The following is an 18,215-nucleotide window of genomic DNA, read 5'->3' as shown; positions in this document are numbered from 1 at the left end:
AACGTCTCAGCTGGGTTGAGGGGCCTGAAAGCAGGAAGGACGTATGACTGGACTCTGGGGAGAAAGCTCTCTGCCCAAAGCCCTGGCCCGTGCAGAGCTGAAATGGAGAACAGCAGGCCTCCCTGCTGCCTCAGCGTGCTCCTGGATGTCCAGGGTTACCCAGGAGGGAGGGAAGAGTAGCTGCAGATCGCAAATAAGTCTGTGTGCCAACTGGCTGCTGTAGGGTCTAGGGGAGAGGATCCTGTACCAGAGAGTTAGGGGCAAACAGACTAAAGAGAACAAGAGCCAAAGTGGGGGCTTCGTCAGCAGGGAGCTGGCTGAGCTCCCTGGGAGCAACCCCTCCTTGTGGGATATACAGGAATCTTGGGGGCATCCCCAAGCTAGAAAACACAGGAGGGGGTCTTTGGTATTCAGTTCATTACAGTTATCACCAAGATGCCTGCTGTCTAAGCCCTCCTGGTCCCTGGAAAGGCAGGATTTCTGTGTGCCAAGCATGGGCACAGGAATCTTTTGCAAGTTCCTAAGACCACAATGCTTTCATCTCTCGGAGGCTCTTATGAGCAGAATATAGGTTCCTGCCACTAGGTGTCATCTGCCACCACTGTCTTCTCTCTTGTCTCTGGAAAACTAAATTTCTGACCCTGGATTGAGCCATTTCTGCCTCTTCCACTCAAAGAACCCACTTCCATGCATTCTCCCTGTGGGCAATTCAGTTTAATTCTCCCTATTAGTGCCAAACACAAAAGCTGACTACTCTGGGGGGCAGGGAGGGGCAGAGCTTTGACTTTCTTTCTTTAATAACAGTTTTATTGCGATACAATCCATATAGCATAACATTCATCTTTTAAAAGTGTGTAATTCAGTGGTTTTTAGTATATTTACAGAGTTGCGCAACCATCACCACCATCTCATTTCAGAACATTTTAGCTCAGCTTCCCCTAGCCCCTGCCAACCACAAATTTACTCTCTGTCTCTATGTAGTTGTCTTTTCTGGACATTTCATACAAATGGGATCATACGGGTCTTTTATGACTGCCTTCTTTTACTTAGCATAATGTTTTCAAGGCTCATTTGCGTGTAGCATGTATTAGTACTTCATTCCTTTTTGTGTGTGTGTGTGTGAGGAAGACTGGCTCTGAACTAACATCTGTTACCAATCTTCCTCTTTTTGCTTGAGGAAGAGTGGCCCTGAGCTAACATCTGTGCCAATCTTCCTCTACTTTAAGTGGGATGCCGCCACAGCATGGCTCAGCAAGCAGTGCTAGGTCAGTGCACAGGATCTGAACCCACAAACCCCAGGGCGCTGAAGCAGAGCAGGCAAACTTAACCACTATGCCAACCGGCCAGCCCCTCTCATTCCTTTTTAATTGACAAATAATATTCTGTTGTATGAATGCACCATATTTTATTATTTCATTTACCCATTCATTAGTGGATAGACACTTGGGTTGTTTCTACTTTTTTGCCATTATCAATACTGCTGTTATGAACACTCACGTACAGTTTTTGTGTAGACATATATTTTCAATTCTCTTGGGTATATACCTAGGAGTGGAATTTCTGGGTCATATGTTTAACCTTTTGAGGAACTGCCAGACAGTTTTCCAAAGCAGCTGCACCATTTCACGTTCTCACCAGCAGTGTACGAGGTTTCTCCAATCCTTGTCAACACAAGTTACTCATTGTTTGGTTACAGTCATCCTAGTGGGTGCAAAGTCGTATCTCATTATGGTTTTGATTTGCATTTCTCTGACGGCTAATGATGCTGAGCACATGGCCATTTGTTTATATCCATTGGGGAAATGTCTAATTAGGTCCTTTGTCAATTTTTTTAAAAAATAGGTATTTCTCTTTTTATTATTGAGTTGTAAGCGTTCTTAATATATTCTAGACACAAGTCTCTTATCAGACACATGATTTGCGAATATTTTCTCCCATACTGTGGGTCATCTTTTCATCTTCTTGACGGTGCCCTTTGAAGCACAAAAGTTTTTAATTTTGATGTATATTTTATCTATTTTTTTCTTTTTTGTTTGTGATTTAGGTATATCTAAGAAACCATTGCCTAATTCAGGATGACAAAGATTTATGCCTATGTTTTTTTCTAAGAGCTTTATAGCTTTAGCTCTTAGTTTAGGTTTCAGATCCACTTTGAATTCATTTTTGTACACGTGTGTGGTAGGGGTCCAACCTCACTCATCTGCATGTGGCGATCTAAATACTCCTGCACCATTTGTTGTAAAAGGGATCCTTTCCCCTTTGAATTGCTTTGGCGCCCTTGTTGAAATCAATTGACCATAAACATAAGAGATTACTTCTGAACTCTCAAGTATATTCCATTGACCTACATCTCTATTATTATACCAGCACCACACAGTCTTGATTATTACAGCTTCGAAGTAAGTTCTGAAATTAGGAACTACGAGTCTTTTAACTTTGTTCTTCTTTTACAAGCTTGTTTTGAATATTCTGGGTCTCTTGCATTTCCATATAAATTTTAGGATCAGCTTGCCAATTTTTGTGTGCAATGTCTTACCAAGACCTGCACATTTTTTTGTCAAATTTATTCCTTAGTATTTCATTCCTTTTTTTTTTTTTCCTGCTTTATCTCCTCAAACCCCGCCATACATAGTTGTATATCTTAGTTGCAGGTCCTTGTAGTTGTGGGATGTGCCATTCTCGTTGATACTATTATAAATGGAATTGTTTTCTTCATTTCATTTTCCGATTGCTCATTGCTAGTGTATAGAAATACCATTGCTTTTTCTGATCTTGTGTCATGCAAACTTGCTGAACTCATTTATTAGCTCTAATAGCTTTTTTTTGTGGATTTTCCAGGATTTTCTAAATAAAAGATCATGGCATATGCAATTACTTATTCCTTTCCAATCTGGATGCCTTTTATTTATTTTTATTTCCTAATCGCCCTGATTAGAACTTCGGTATGACGTTAAATACAAGTGGTGAGAGACACATTTTTGTCTTGTTCCTGATTTTAGGGAGAAAGCTTTCAGTCTTCTACTGCTAACTATGATGTTAGCTGTAGACTTTATGCCCTTTAACAGGCTGAATAAGTTCCTTTCTATTTCTAGTTTATTGTATGTTTATGTCATCAAAGGGTGTTGGATTTTAAATTCTTTCTTTGCATCTATTGAGATGATCAATCTGTTTTTGTCCTTTATTCTACTAAAGTAAATGGTGTATTACATTGATTAATTTTCACACTGTGAACTAACTCTGCATTCCTGGGATAAATCCAGTTTGGTCACGGTGCATGATTCTTTTCGTATGTTGCTGGATTCAGTTTGCTAATATTTTATTGAGGATTTTTGTATCAATATTCATATGAGATATTGGCCTATAGTTTTCTTGCAATGTCTTTGTCTAGTTTTCGTATCAGGGAAATACTGGCCTCGTAGAAGGAGTTGGGAAATGTTTCCTCCTCTTCTAAATTTTATAAGTTTGTGAAGGGTTGGTGTTATGTCCTTTTTGGAAACTTAACGTTGGCATCCTCGCTCTGTATTGGAGGTGGAGAAAAGAGGTTTTGTTTTTTTTCCTGGTGAGTCCCAAGACTCTGTCAAGAAATATGAAGAGTCTGAGATTTACAAGGGAGCTTGCCAGTTTCACGTACATTTCATAGATGATGTGAAACTCCTAGGTCAGAGATGGACACTGTCGTTTATAGCAATAGTAGCAGCCAGTGTTTGAGCATTTTTAAAATGTCAGTTATATTGAGCCCCAATTCCCACAGGGCAACGTGAAGAGTGCCAGGTGACACCTGTACAATCAGTGGCTTGCTTTATAGGAGAGGAACCCTGAGCTTAGGGAACCTGAAGCTTTTATATGGCCAGTAAGCATGACTGCCCTTTGCTATGGAGGGAGACACTATCCTTATCCTCCAAGGTTGTCTGCAATATGAACATGCTTGAAAAGATAGTCCAGAGTAAAGACAGTCATGCGTCTCTGCAGAAATGCAAGAGACCCATGGAGAATTATCTTCCAACAGACTCACCTGTTACTATTCTCCTTAATACTTCCTCATTATTCCTCTACTATATGTACTTCCCTCACTATTCCTCTACTAGATATTTTAAATTTAGTTTCAGTTTTATTAGTGATACATGCACATGGTTTAAAAAGTCAACAGTTTCACAAGGCTTATTCCTTAAAAATAGTTGTCTTCTCCCCTGCTCTTCATTACTGCTCCTGTTTCAACTCTGGTTGATTCTTCTGGCATTGAGCACTATAATAACATTTTTTACACTATAGTCATGCATCACTTAATGACAGGGATATGTTTTGAGAAATGTGTTAGGCGATTTCATCTTTGTGTGAACATCACAGAGTGTACTTACACAAACCTGGATGATATAGCCTACTATACACCTAGGCTATATGGTACTAATCCTACAGGGCCACTGTCATATATGCAGTCTGTCGTTGATTGAAATGTCATTACGTGGCACGTGACTGTACTGAGACTTGTTGATTTCTCAGATGAAGGCATTAACTCTTCATGTCCACTGTAGAAAATGTGGTTTTAGCTTTCTTTCACATCCCTACCATATCTGCCTTCTTTATGTTTCTCATTTTTCCAGTACAATTAAGGCACAACTTTGGTTAGCTCAATATTTAATATTTACATTATTAGACATTATTATTATAAATTCTATTCACAGATGCTTGGTTCATGGAGCATACTTTTCCTTTCCTGTGCAACATCTTGTTTTCTTTCAAGTTAATTGTTTTATTTTTGTTAGTTTTCATTGCTCTTCTCCAAATGTCTAAATCTTTCAAAATATTAAGACTTGATCAGTTTTCTCTTCTGGAAGTCATCTCCCCAGAGCCTTTTGACCAGCTCCATTCTGTACTGGTTGCTTTTTAGGTCTGCTGTACAAGCTGTCATTCTTGGGTCTTCCCTCAGTATACTTCTGGAGCTTTCCTACTCCTTCTACTGTGTTTAATCCTGTTTCCTGGATCTCATGTCTGTTCTTTCTTGGTTTAAGCGTTCATTTTTTGTGAAGCATATAGCAATAAAAAGGCACATAGGAGCTAAACTTTTTGAAACATTGCATGTTTGAAAATGTGCCCTCACACTTAATAGTTCAGCAGGTATAGAAGTGTAGGTAGAAAATAATTTTCCTGTAGAATTTTTGAGGGCATTTGCTTAATTTTCTTCCAGCTTCCAATGTCGTGGTTCAGAAGTCTGATACCATTTTAGTTCTTGACACTTTCTATGAAATTTTTTTCTCTCTAGAAGCTTTTAGGATCTTTTATTTGTCTCGTGTTCTGTAATGTCACAACGATGTGCTTTGGCTTGGGTTTGTTTTCATCTACTGTGCTGGCTACTCGGTGTATCCTTTCAATAGGATGACTTCAGTTCTGGGATAATTTCTTTATTTGTTTCATGGATGGTTTATTCCCTCTCCATTTTCTCTGTTCTTTATTACTGGAACTCCTATTATGCGAACATTGGACTTCCTGGATTTAACTTCTCTTTCTCTCATTTTCCATCTAATTGCTTTTAGCTCTACTTTCTGAGAAGTTTCCTCCACTGTATACTCTGAGTTTTCTATTGTATATTTAATTTCTGCTATCATATTTTTAACTTCCAAGAACTCTTTTAAATATTCTTTTCCTGTTCCACTGATGCAATATTTTCTCTCATCTCTCTGAGAATACTTCTCCTGGCATAGTCTCTGACTCCTCCAGGTTGTTATTCTTCCTTTGTTTGTTCTGATTTCTGTCTTTTATATACATGCTTTCTTCACATGTCTGATGATCCTCAGCTGTTTGCTCATCTTTAAGAATAAGATACCATGGAAGCTTTTTCTGTGAAGTTCTCTAGAGGGTGATTTGGCTTTGCCTTATTTTGGGGCTGGTCAGATCCCCAAAGAAGAATCTTCCAGTCTCCTGTCCGGGGGTATGGTTGCTCACATTCTGGGAGCCACGAAAGGAAGAAGGCTGGTGATATCAATATACAGAATGCAATTTTTCACTTCATCTCCGTTTTTAGTACTGGATGGGTGACCTCAACTCCTTCTCTCAACTTCAGTCTTTGTCAGGGTAGAGGGGGGGCTTTATCTCACTATTGAGAATAGGGCAGGAGATTTGGGGTCTTCCTGTCTTTCAACTAATCTTCATGTTTTCAGCGTCACCTTCATTCCCTCTTCCAGAGTTACCTGTTGTTGCCAGTTCCTGAGACTATCTGGGGTTCTGTGATACAAATTGGTTTTTTTTGTTTGTTTGCTTTTCCCGTTGCCAGTTTAAGATTGAACTTTCTCAGGTCTAGTTAGTTCCAACTCATTCATCTGCTTTCCTGCTTCCAAGATTCGGTTGCTGTTATCTTCCCTCCTCTTCTTTGTCTACAGTTTATTCTATTAACTGTCATTTTACTGAGGCGTGAGAAGACAATAGAGATGTTCAACCTACTATTTTAACCAAAACCAAATTACTATATTTATTACATGTTAATGTATCTGTCTTTCCCATCAAATGTTGAATGGCTCAATATTGTGTCCCAAATACCTGTAAACAGTAATGTTTCAAAACATTTTTATTGAATTAAAAGAGATGAATTTCTTGACTGCGGTTTTCTGAATAAATAAATGAGATGACTTGGTTTGTATCAGACAAGGAAAGAAAATTCAGTGCCTGTTTTTAGGTCTGATACTGAGATATCTAGTTCATAATGGGCATGCCATTATACACTTGTTCTATTTTTCATAAAACCCTGGTGATGGTTCATTCAGCTAATCCCAGACAATTGACCATCTTAGAATCAAATAATTAAAATGGACTTTGAGAGCTCATTTAGTAAATCCCTTTCCTCTGGCTGAAAGCATTGTTAGTTCACTATCATCCCAAGAAAAGAGGCTGGCTCATAGTATGAGTTTAGACATGTTTGGAAAACTGTAGGATATCAATTCTCTATCTCAATATTATATAAAGAAAGATGAGATAAAGAAAGTGGACAAAACAGAACAACTTCTAGATCCTTAGACACTAATTACCACTCCTCCCTCTGGAGGTCCAGAGGCTACCTTTTATATTCTCTGCTCTTCTCTTCTGGTCAAGAGAAAGCCAAAAGCCAGAGGATGGAGAGGAAGGCATGTGATCTGCAGCTGCAAGACAGCCCTGGTGGATGAGTGGGTCCAGCACCTGGGATCTCTCTCCGGACTCCTTACACACAGAGCTTGAACAAGGGGGTACTTATTATTTCTCCTTGCTCTGCCAGGCTTCTTGCTACTATGATAGATTACAACCTTTACACAACCATGTGATGTTTAATATAAAATATATTAAAACAGTTTTTAAAAAACCTCTTTGAAAAGTCCTCTGAAGAACAAACAGAGAAAGAAAAATTAAAGCTTTTTATAATGGGAATTTTCAAGCATATACAAAAGTAGTAAAATAGAGCTTCATGTAACCATTATCCAACTTCAACAATTACCATTTTACCAATGGTAAAATCAACAATCAACATTTTACCAATGTTGTAAAATCTATTTTTTTTTTTTTATTAAAGATTTTATTTTTTCCTTTTTCTCTCCAAAGCCCCCCGGTACATAGTTGTGTATTCTTCGTTGTGGGTTCCTCTAGTTGTGGCATGTGGGACGCTGCATCAGCGTGGTCTGACGAGCAGTGCCATGTCCGCACCCAGGATTCGAACCGCCGAAACACTGGGCCGCCTGCAGCAGAGCGCGCGAACTTAACCACTCGGCCACGGGGCCAGCCCCCTGTAAAATCTATTCTTATCCCCTCATGCCCTTGGTACATTTTTTTAAAAAAAATTTCTCTCCTTTTTTTTGCAAGGGAGGATTTTCCGTAAGCTAAAATCTGTTGCTAAACTTCCTGCTTTTTTCTTCCTTTTTATACCCTAAAGCCCCAGTACATAGTTGTGTATAGTTGTAAGTTCTTCTGCTTCTTCTGTGTGAGCTGCCACCACTGCATGGCTACTGACACACAGCAGTGTGGTTCTGTGTCCAGGAACCGAACCGGGCCGCTGAAGTGGAGCACGCTGAACTTCAACTGCTAAGTCATCAGGGCTGGCTCCCCTCCATTAATTTTTAAAAAAATATTTGCTGGAGTAGATTAAAGCTAATTTCAGACAGCATGTCATTTTCATCCAAACAATCTCTAATTGTTAAGAAAGATTTTTCTTTTTTCTCTCTCTTTTATATAAAACTACAATGCCATTATTATCATAACCTAACAAAATTAATAATTTCTTAATATTATCTCATTTCCAGTCCATATTAAAATTTCCAAAATCTGGGACAATCACCTGAAAAATATCTTTTTATAGAAGATTTGTTTGAATCAAGAGCTAAATAATGCCCACTCATTGTATCTAGTTCATATATTTCCTGTATCTTTTAATTAGTACTGAAAACTTTATTCCTTAAGTTACATATAATTATGTACTGTAAAAATGAAAGTAGGCTTATAAAAGTGTTTTCTTTGCTGCAATGTCAGCTTTACTTCAATCTGGCACACTTTCAAAATTTTCAGTGCTCTTGAGACATGTTTTTCATGGATATTTACTGGTCTAGTGCTTCTATTAGTGTGGTCAGATTTAAAGTCATTTTTAATAGAATTGTATTCTGCCTTATTTACTGATGCAACTAATCGAACTTTGGAGATGGTAGCTTATTAAATTTGTGCATATTTAAAAATCCCCGTTACATTAAAAATTATAAATCTATACTGTAGATTGCAATGGTGGTAAAATTAGATAGATAGGTATTATTGGGTATTGGGTACTATTTTAGAAATGTTTTCAAGCAATTTATTTCAAGTGGCAGTAGTGGAGAAGGGATGAGAGCGTCTTCTGAGGGCAGGATCTCTCGATCAATACAGGCAGAGATAAAATCCAATGCTTCAGATCATTATTCCACTTCCACCTGTTCTTCATGTTTTTAAATCTCTCTTTTAGTCCTACAATCAGGCATTAGCCTTTCCTCTCTCATTTCTTCTCTCCTCAGATTCAGCTAGTAATTATCGAGTGTCTGCTATATGCCATACACATTATAAACTAGATCTCATTTAACCCTTACAATAGCCTGTGGAGGTGGCACCTCCTTTTTATAGATGTGCAAACCCAAGTTCAGAGGTTTGTTGAGTTGCTCATGGTCACTGAACTCTAAAAGCCGTGCTTTTGACAGCACTCACACTGCTCTCAGGACTATTCATTGGTGGTTGGGTCAGTTAACGGAGGTCAAAATCAACACCGAAGGAGGTTACAGAGTGTTTGAAACTGGATTAGTACCTGCTCCATGGAATCCCCCGCAGACATACAGCTTCCCATCCACTGTTCCTGCATTGGTAGAATTGGTTCGAAGTGAGAGCAGGGGACTTGGCATAGGTGGGCCCTCTCTCCAAAAGTCCCCATCAGGGTTGTAGATTTCCACCACATCAAGGCACTTTCGAACCTGGCCCTTGTCTCGACCTACACAGCCAATTCCACCTACAGAGAATGAAACACAGAAATGAGATGACCAGGAACTGAAACTTCATCGGGGATAGCACCCCTTTCCTTCTATGGTTTATATCACAGGTTTATGGGCCTTTGACTTTTCTCTTTCTCGCCTGGTGCTACTTCTAAGATAATTTCTAAGCAATAGTGATGTCTACCTATGTACTCCATAGCCAAATTTAATATCATTTTTATTCACAGTGTTCCATCTGTTTGTTCTTATGCATGAGGTTGATTCCAGTGGCGGCTTTATATTCTAGCGCATCCAACATCGGTTCACACAATGAGCATCCCCTTTAGAATAAGCATTTCAGGTTTGAATGTGAGGATAACTCGACTCGGACGTCTGCCTTCCTGTTGATTGTTAGCAATGATTTCACTGATCTGGCTAGTTACAGATGTGTCCTCATCATTGCAAGCCTGTCTCTCCCTCTCTTCTTAAACTGCGTGAATTTTTCCCCATTAGGAAGGGCCATTATTTGGTAAATTTCAGGTTCGGGGTCAAAGGAATGCCCCAAACCCAAAAGTCCAGTACATCTTCCATTTTTGAACGATACAGTTCATTCAACAGATATTCATTGATTGCCTATTACATGCAAGGCAATGTGCTAACTGATAAGGAGTTTAGAAAGACAAATAAGGCATTATTTCTTGTCATTAAGAAATTAATGGAGTCAAAAGGGCCATGTATGTAAATAAATAGATAGAGGACATCATGACAGGTACCTTAAAAGAGATACAAATTAGACTCAGAAGCGCAGATACTGTAAGAAGTAACAGAAATATCATTAACATAATTATGACTTTTAAGTACAACCCTCCGTGGGACAAGTAATTGTGTAAGAATTTCCAATCCACTGTGATAAGAAACACAAGTTTGCATGTGATCTCTTTTGTTCTCTCCCCTCAAGCCCCACAGTGAAATTTCTGAAGCGTCAGGGCCATATTTCCTAGACCTGAAGGATGGCTCCTGACACTGAGGTGAATTCCCTAGGAAAGACACACCTGTACTTGCAGACACTCCTCTCATTGGTGATCTCATTCCATGCTGATGCAATCTGATCATCCTGATTTACATGACCAATCAAGAAGACTTTAAAGTGCTGGCCACAGGCTAAGCTAGCTCTCTTTCCTGTAGAGAGGGTCCTAAAAGAGTCATTGCACTTGTGGGGTGTTGACGGTGCTTGGCTATGTTGTTTATAGCAATATCAAAACCAAACTAAGAATTGCTCTGATCTCATGGCATTTACCAAATATATCACTTACTGAGAAATTAATCACATACTGTCTCAAAGCATTTCTTCTTTCACTGTTATTTAAGAACTTTTACCCATTATTGCACTAGTCTGATGGTATTTTCATTATCACCTATTTTTTCATCTCTTTAGTACTGCATCCCCATTCCCTAGTACAATGCCTGACATGTGTGTTTGGAATGAATGAATGAATGAGAAATTGAACTTTTCCTAAGCTTTCTCTGTCTGTCCAAGTGGATGTATTGTAAGCTTATTGAGGGCAAAGACCACTTTTTACACGTCTTACATTTCATAGTGCCTGACACACAGTACTCAAGAAATCCAAGAAGATTGATGGGAACAGCTTACTTTCTCCATGGTTGGGACTTCTGCCAGGCATAAGAGGTGATGGAACAGGGCTTTGGAGGAAGTCTTTAGTTTTTCTCTTTGCTGATGGAGCCTGGCCTGTCTCCTTTCTAGCCTGAATCCAGGGACTGAGGCTATAAACTCAGGAAGCTCTTAGCTGCTCTCTCTCTTATTGGACTGGATAAATAACTTAGCCCATTACAGTGCCCAGTCTGAGCTGCAGCATTTCCAAGGAGGGGACACACTGGCCTTGGTTAACTGGACAGCTCTGCTGTTCGTGGGTCCTCTTTCACTGTGGCACTGTGGTAGCTGGAGGTTTCTTAGTCCAACAAAAAGTGGAATTTCCTATTTGTGGGGCAGGAGGGCCTTAAAGAAGAGGAATTATCTGTAGCAAGTGAACCTGGCAACCACCCATCAGGTAAGAACGAGAATGATATAGTTACCTGTTTTGCAAGACCTAGGAGAGATGTTATTAGGCTGGTTTATATTACAACCACTTTAGAAAACCAGTAAGTGGAAGCAAACAGGTTAAATGCAAGTCACTGGGAGTCAGGCTGGGGCACATTGAACAACCAACATCCTGAGTGTAACGCAGAAGTCTCACACAAAAGCCCATTAGAAAAGCTTCAACATAATGCATATAAAGAATGGGTTTTATTCTCCTGGTTTTCGGAATAATTAGAGTGCTTGTCATTTTCACTTCTCTGTTACTAAGTGTGTTTCATTATAATGTTCATCTCTTACTCTACAAATGACTCTTTTAAATATGTCCTCTTTCTATTTGGTTAGCAGACAGTTCACACACTCCACTTGAGGGTGACATGGGCTTCCAGGGCGCTGTCTTTGTTTCTGACCATTAGTGCCTGAACACATTCTCTGTCTCACTTGGATGTAATTCTACCATCAGGTACACTTTCAGCGACAGCCTATTAACAGCAGACTTAATGAGCTTAAACTGAAGGTGAATCCTGATTAGATAAATCATCAAATAAAAGCATGATCTTTATTAATAAGTCAGCACCACCACTACAAGAGAACTCTTTTGATGAGAGAAATCCTAGGGTAGGATCCGCACGTCTTTAGAATTTCAATGAGATACCTCCATATCTTTAATTTATATGCTTTCAGAACGTCTGAGCCTGACTTTTCTTTATTCAAAAACAGACAAATGAATAGAGATTATCTTTGTGAGTCATACCCAAGTGGACCTCAAATGCAAAACAAACCTTAGTTTTTTTGGTTGCGGGGAGTGTAGAAAATTATAGAAGAGGATAATGCCTCTCTCTCCTCTTTTTCATTTCTATAGAGATGAAGGCCCACTCTTCTTGTGTTTTCCTATTGTAGATTCCTTTCTTTCCGTTGGGTGCGGGAGGAAATCTCTCCCCATGCCAAGCCTGGCAGGCAGCTGGCTGAGGGCAGAAGGGGAGTGATACTTCTTTGACATTCTCCAAAGAATTGCCCTGCAGTCCATGGCACCTTGAAGACAATGGTGCTGGCTTCAAAGGCCCCTCTGCCTGCCTGGCTGCCTTCAGGTGGCAGGCTTACTCTATTCTCCGCTGGGCTGGATCCAAAAGAGAAGGAACATTCTATCATTGTTCTGGCAAGCTCCCAAAGTTGCTTGCATTGCTCAACAAGCTTTAGAAACAAGCGTTAGTAAATAAATCCACTGTTGTGTGCTCCCATGTGTCACTGAAAAAGCATGCGGGCTTTTGGAAACAGACAGACCTTGGCTCATATGCCTGTCACCACTTACTAGTTGGACAACTTTGGTCAATAAAATTTCTCTAAGTCTCAATTTTCTCATCTGTAAGTTAAGAACAATAATACCAATTTCATAATTTTTGCAAAGATTAAAATATTGGATAATTATGTAAAGGAGGAACTCACATTTCCTGTATACCTATGCACAAGTATTACTCTAGGAATTTTATTTATTCTCACATATTGCATGTAAACAAAATGGCTAGCATGTAGTAGCTACTCAGTAATGTTCATTCTTTCTCTTTTAGGCTCTAGGATGTTGTGTAAGTAAAACCAGTGTTCACTGAAATCTTACGTTTGCTTATTCTCAGTTTAATTATTTGCTATGTCTATAATTGATGTCTTACTGACTGTATGGTCAAGTCTCTTTTAAAAGTTTCTTTAAGGTTGGATAGAGATAATCAGAAAGTCAAAGGGCTGAGAAATTAGCTGAGCCTTCTCCTGACATGATTTCGAGTAACATTTGGTCATAAACATTTCAGAGAGGTGGGAGCAGTTAGGTGACATCATAAATGCTAGAAAAGGATTTTGTAATCTACAGGCTTCCAGGAGTGAAGCTAGTCCACCCAGCTGAGTGGATGGGCTACTTTCTGACTTGCATGTCAAATACAATCTGTTCACTGCTAATATAATGCTTGTGACAATTTCATTCTCACTTGAGTTGTCTGCTCTCTGATTTTTTTCTACTCTCATTTTAGAGCTCCAGATTTGGAGCCTAAGACCTAAACCGAAGACATGAACTCAAGCCTAAGACATGAACCTAGCTTCTTGTCCTTATCTTAATCTGACACAGGGGTCCCTTGGGTATTTTCAGAAAAAAGTCGTTCAGGACAGGGTTGAAAGCAGGTTTACCTGCCTTCTACAAAATTCTGGGCTATGCCAGGTAATGCTAACCTACAGTGTGTCTTGGGCCCACACAACATGGTCTGTATTAAGGATATTTGTATTAAGGACAATTTCTTCACCTGCCTACCCTTCATTGTCCTTTGCTAGTTTTTTCTCGCCAGGCTAAGAAAACATAATCATCCGTCTGCATTTTGTATGCTCCTCAAAGCAGATTACCACTGAAATCAAAGAAAAGAGCTGAAAGAGAAGATCATTTTGGGGAAAAGGGAAGTTCTATTTGTTAGAGATTGCCTTTGCTTGATTTTGGAGGGAAAATCAAGTGTTTGAAATGTCTTACAACTTCTAAGTGGAAATGTAGACAGTTGAATAGAAAATTCTGGCACTGAGCCCGGGGTGCCACACAAGTTGCAATTACAACATTGCTATCCCATCTGATTCCGTGTAATCCCTGGGCTTTCGGTCTCAGCCCAGCATTGGGCCTCAGTGGATTTCAATGTGCGAGGCAAGTCTGGGTCTTACCTCATCAGTTCTTTTGAACCCTAGGCCTGTCTTTTCTTTGTTTCTTCCCCATCCCTCTTCACTAGCTTGTCCTGCAGGTCCTAGCAGGTCTGAAGGCTAAGCACAAAAAGGGAGAACAAAGGGAGAGCCTGGGAACAGTGAGTAGGAGCAAGTTTAACCGATGACCTATTGATGTCACAACAGGTCAAAGGTGACAAAGCTCAGCCTGAGATGAGTGTCACCCCTGTCCTCCTTGATTCAGCACTCTCCATCTCTCATCAGTCACACAGTTCTGTTGATTGTGCCTTCTCAACACTTCTCAGATCTGTACCTTCATCTAAAGGTATATAAAGCTTTGATCACCCGGCCACTGCCCAATTCTTCACATTCCTCACCCTTCCCATCTCCCTTCCACATTCCCCAGCACCTTATGCTCCAGGCACACTCAGAGACTTGCGGTTTCCCAAACAGGCAGGGTTATTTATTTCTGGACCTTTGCTTAGACTGCTCTCTGCCTAGAATGGTCTCTCCTCCTTCTCCTCAACTTGACAAACTCCCACTCTTCTTTCAGGGCTCAGATCAGTAGTCATCCTCTTAAGAAATCTTTCATGTCTCTCTACATAGAATTGGCCATTCCCTCCTTTGGGTTTCCACTGTCCTCTGAATAGAAATCAAGATCCCTATAACATATATTGCTGTTATTTATCTTTATGTATGCTTTCCTATTAGATTAGACTGTAAGTCACTTGAGGGTAGAATTCACATTTGTATCCCCAACACTTTTTACATGGTACAGATAGTCAAGAAATAAAAATTTAACTGAATGTATGAATGGATCAGCTCCTTACCCTCATCCCAGGTATCTTTTTTTCCTATACTCTTTTGTCAAAACAAAAAGCAATGGCTGTCTTTCCAAAATGTGTTAAGCCCTGAGTCCAAATTGCTGAAAACTCACTTCCTGTCAGATTATAAAAGTCAGCTTCTTAAAGGATATGGTAATCTCAGCCCAGATGTTGAGAGAAATTGTTGGTGTGAGTCTGTTTTGGGGTTCATGTTTCATCCCAGATCTACCTGCAAAAAGAATCACTAACTTCTATTAACTTGGGCTAGTCCTAAACTAACAGGAGACAGGCCAACTTCCTACTAATACTTTTCTGAAGTGGCCCTGCAAAGAACTATTAATCAAATGTATTCCACAGCTTCAAAATGTAGAGACACAAGATATAAGTCCTTGAGTCAAAATGTGCGTCATTATATTCCCTGAGGGTCCAAGCATAATGTCTTTCTTCTAAAGGACACTTGACAATATTTGTTGGATAACTATTAAAGAAAAAGATCATAATTATTCTTTGGCATATTTATCTTGTGTGTAAATAAAATAATTTACAGAAAGTGATAATTTGTGCTCATTTCCATATTTACCCAAGAATTGGTAGAAGAAGGGAATGATTACATATACGAATTAGGGTAAACTAATAGAAGATATACATTTTACTCAAAATGAGAGGATTTTTTGGTAATTGACTTTTTCCTCTATTAAAGCATCAAAATTTTTCTGTTTCAACTCTTTATGATGCTTTAAAACGTATATTGTGATATTCCCTGCCTTAGTGAATTGAAGATACTAAATATAATTTAACATTTTCTTAAGGATTCAGGAGTAACAATATGATCTATTCTCACAATATGCCATAGATATAGATGGTTCTATACATAAGGAGGCATGAAGACATACCTAAGATTTGCTTTCTGGAACAAATCCTTGCTATTGGTGTGGCTTTTAGCAATTTACCTCTTTTTCATAAAAGCACAGCATAGAATGTGTAGTTACACAACTCTGGTTGTGTAACATTATGCTTTTCTGCAAACATACAGAAGTAAATCAGAGGCCAAGACAACATTCTCCTAAGATATTTCTCATCTAGTCTCAATAACATTATTATCACTCTTCATCAGGGGCTTTCACATTATAGAAGCTTTCAAAAATTCTCTGATTTCAGAATCAAAAACACTCTAAACTTCTGGTTAATTTTAAGCGATTTATAAGTATATTTTGGATATTCACTTCATGTTTGTACTAGGTGTCATAGAATAACAAGTTTAAGATTTTTTTGTTGTTCATAAGAGACAGTCTATTGGGAAATCAAAGGCAGATAGGAAACCATTATAATACAGCATTTAATTATACACTGATTGAATAAAGTACAATTCTAATTGTTACAGTAAAATGTGGAACTGCCAACTCTCCGTGAACTTTTAGAATATCAATGACAAAATTTACTATATAGCTAAGTCACAATTTGGGAGCCATAGGAAAATTTTGGTCTCTTAGAGCATTTATTTCTAGGGTCCCCACTGAGAGTGCCAGATAATCAAGGTTAATATCCTCATTTGATTAGCTGGAAATACATTTCATGGATACTTACAGGAAAAACATTCATTCCAGTTCTAAGTCACTTCAGCTGTCAAATCTCTAAATCCAAGTCTTTTCTCAGCAAAAGGAGGCACTAGGAATACCATCTGACTTCTTTGGCTATTGTAAAAGCATATTTCTTTCCTTGTTCAGTATGAGCTTAAGAAATGTGCATTTAAGCTTATAAAACTCTTGGAATTAGATCAGAGCATACCTGCCAGCCTGCTGTGATAACTTATGAATGCCAGGATACTTTGACCAAATAACCTCACTCATTTTCCTAGAATACTCAACTCCACAATGCTGTCTAGGGGAAGAGACATTGTCTCATTCATCTCTGAGTCTCTTCTAAAAGTCAGCCCAGAGCCTGGCTTATGTAACACATGCTTAGTAAATATTTTGAGCGTATGATACCTTCATTAACATGAGATTATCTTTTCACTTTCCCCACCATATCTGTACTTCTCCAAGTGCAGTCATATGATTATGCACACCAGATGCTTCCTACAGTTCAGATTCCTAAGTCTCATTTCAGGCCTACTAACTCAGATTTGCCAAGGGTGAGGACCAGGAATCTGTCATTTTAATAAACAACCTAGGTAATTTGAGAAAAACATATTTAAGAAAACTGCTTAGAATTTTATCAAAAGAAAGTAAAAGGTGAAACCTTACCACATTGAAACTTGGTCCTCTCATCTCATAAAATAATTTATCTCTAAAGTGATCTTTGAAATGCATTTACTATAGTAACTGGAACTTTCTGTGTAATTTTTCCTTCATCACCCTCAGTGGCACTCCAGCTGAGTCAGACTCGCACAGGGCTGCTGTTTCAGTAAGCCACTGAGGCACAGAACGGTCTCCTGGAGAAAACAACACCGATAGTTTGAGACATTAGCTGTGTGGGAAGACTTATTATTAGCTAGCTCCAGACAAGGAAATCAAAAGTCTTTACTTTAAAAAATTCTCTACAAGACCTGTAACTCTGATTATTTTTTTTGGCTTTTCACATGATGGGAGACTAGGACAGGCTACAAGATGAGAAAAGTAAATTCAGTAAACTGATATTTACTAAGCATCTATCCCATAAGCCAGGCCTGAGCTGGCTTTAGAAGAGACACAGACATGAGTGAGGCAAGCTCTCTTTCCCTAGACAGTCTGAGTACAGTGTGATGAGGCAATGACAGAGGCAGAGCAGCATGCTGCAGAGAACCAGTGCAACTAATACTGACCAGGGGTCACACAAACCACCAAGAGGAGACGGCATTTTTCCAGACCTTGAAGGATGTGTAGGAGTCAGCCAAGCAGAGGAGGAGGCACTAAGAGCAGAGGAAAGAGTAAACAAAGGCACAGAAGGGAGGCGAGTTCAGGAAGTGACCCTCAGTCCCTGTGGCTAGAGTTTAGGTTTTGTGGGGTTGGGAGGGAAATGGCTGGAGGAGATGAGACTGCAGTGGCAGGCTGGGGCCAGTTTGTGAAAGGTCTAGACATTTCCACAAATAGATTCTGGTGCTCTGGTGTTCTGTTTTATAGTGGAGGCACTCAACAAGTGCTCACAACTAGGTTTTAATGAGGTGGAGCCAAGAAGGTTCTATCTTTCCCGAAACCTTACTAAGAGGAGTCT

The 18,215-nt window shown here is 39.3% G+C and overlaps 1 protein-coding gene across 2 annotated transcripts in view; it reads right to left on the bottom strand.

Annotated features, from left to right (window-relative positions):
- Positions 1-18,215, bottom strand: part of KBTBD12 (kelch repeat and BTB domain containing 12) — a 100,596-nt gene that overhangs the window by 21,890 nt on the left and 60,491 nt on the right. Inside the window, exons 5-6 of one of the 2 annotated variants that reach the window (XR_011526795.1) lie at positions 17,270-17,457; positions 9,272-9,469 (exon numbers count right to left, since the gene is read on the bottom strand). Coding sequence is in view for 1 of the 2 variants with exons in the window: in XM_070574548.1 (XP_070430649.1) it covers positions 9,272-9,469 (198 nt within the window). In the remaining variant the exon portion in view is untranslated. The remainder of the gene's footprint in view (positions 1-9,271; positions 9,470-17,269; positions 17,458-18,215) is intronic. The other variant, XM_070574548.1, reaches the window with a different exon arrangement.

The sequence above is a fragment of the Equus przewalskii genome, chromosome 15, assembly GCF_037783145.1.
Source record: "Equus przewalskii isolate Varuska chromosome 15, EquPr2, whole genome shotgun sequence".
Classification (NCBI taxonomy): Eukaryota; Metazoa; Chordata; class Mammalia; order Perissodactyla; family Equidae; genus Equus; species Equus przewalskii.
Note: the sequence above shows the minus strand (reverse complement) of the source record. Positions and strands in the feature narration are given on the sequence as shown.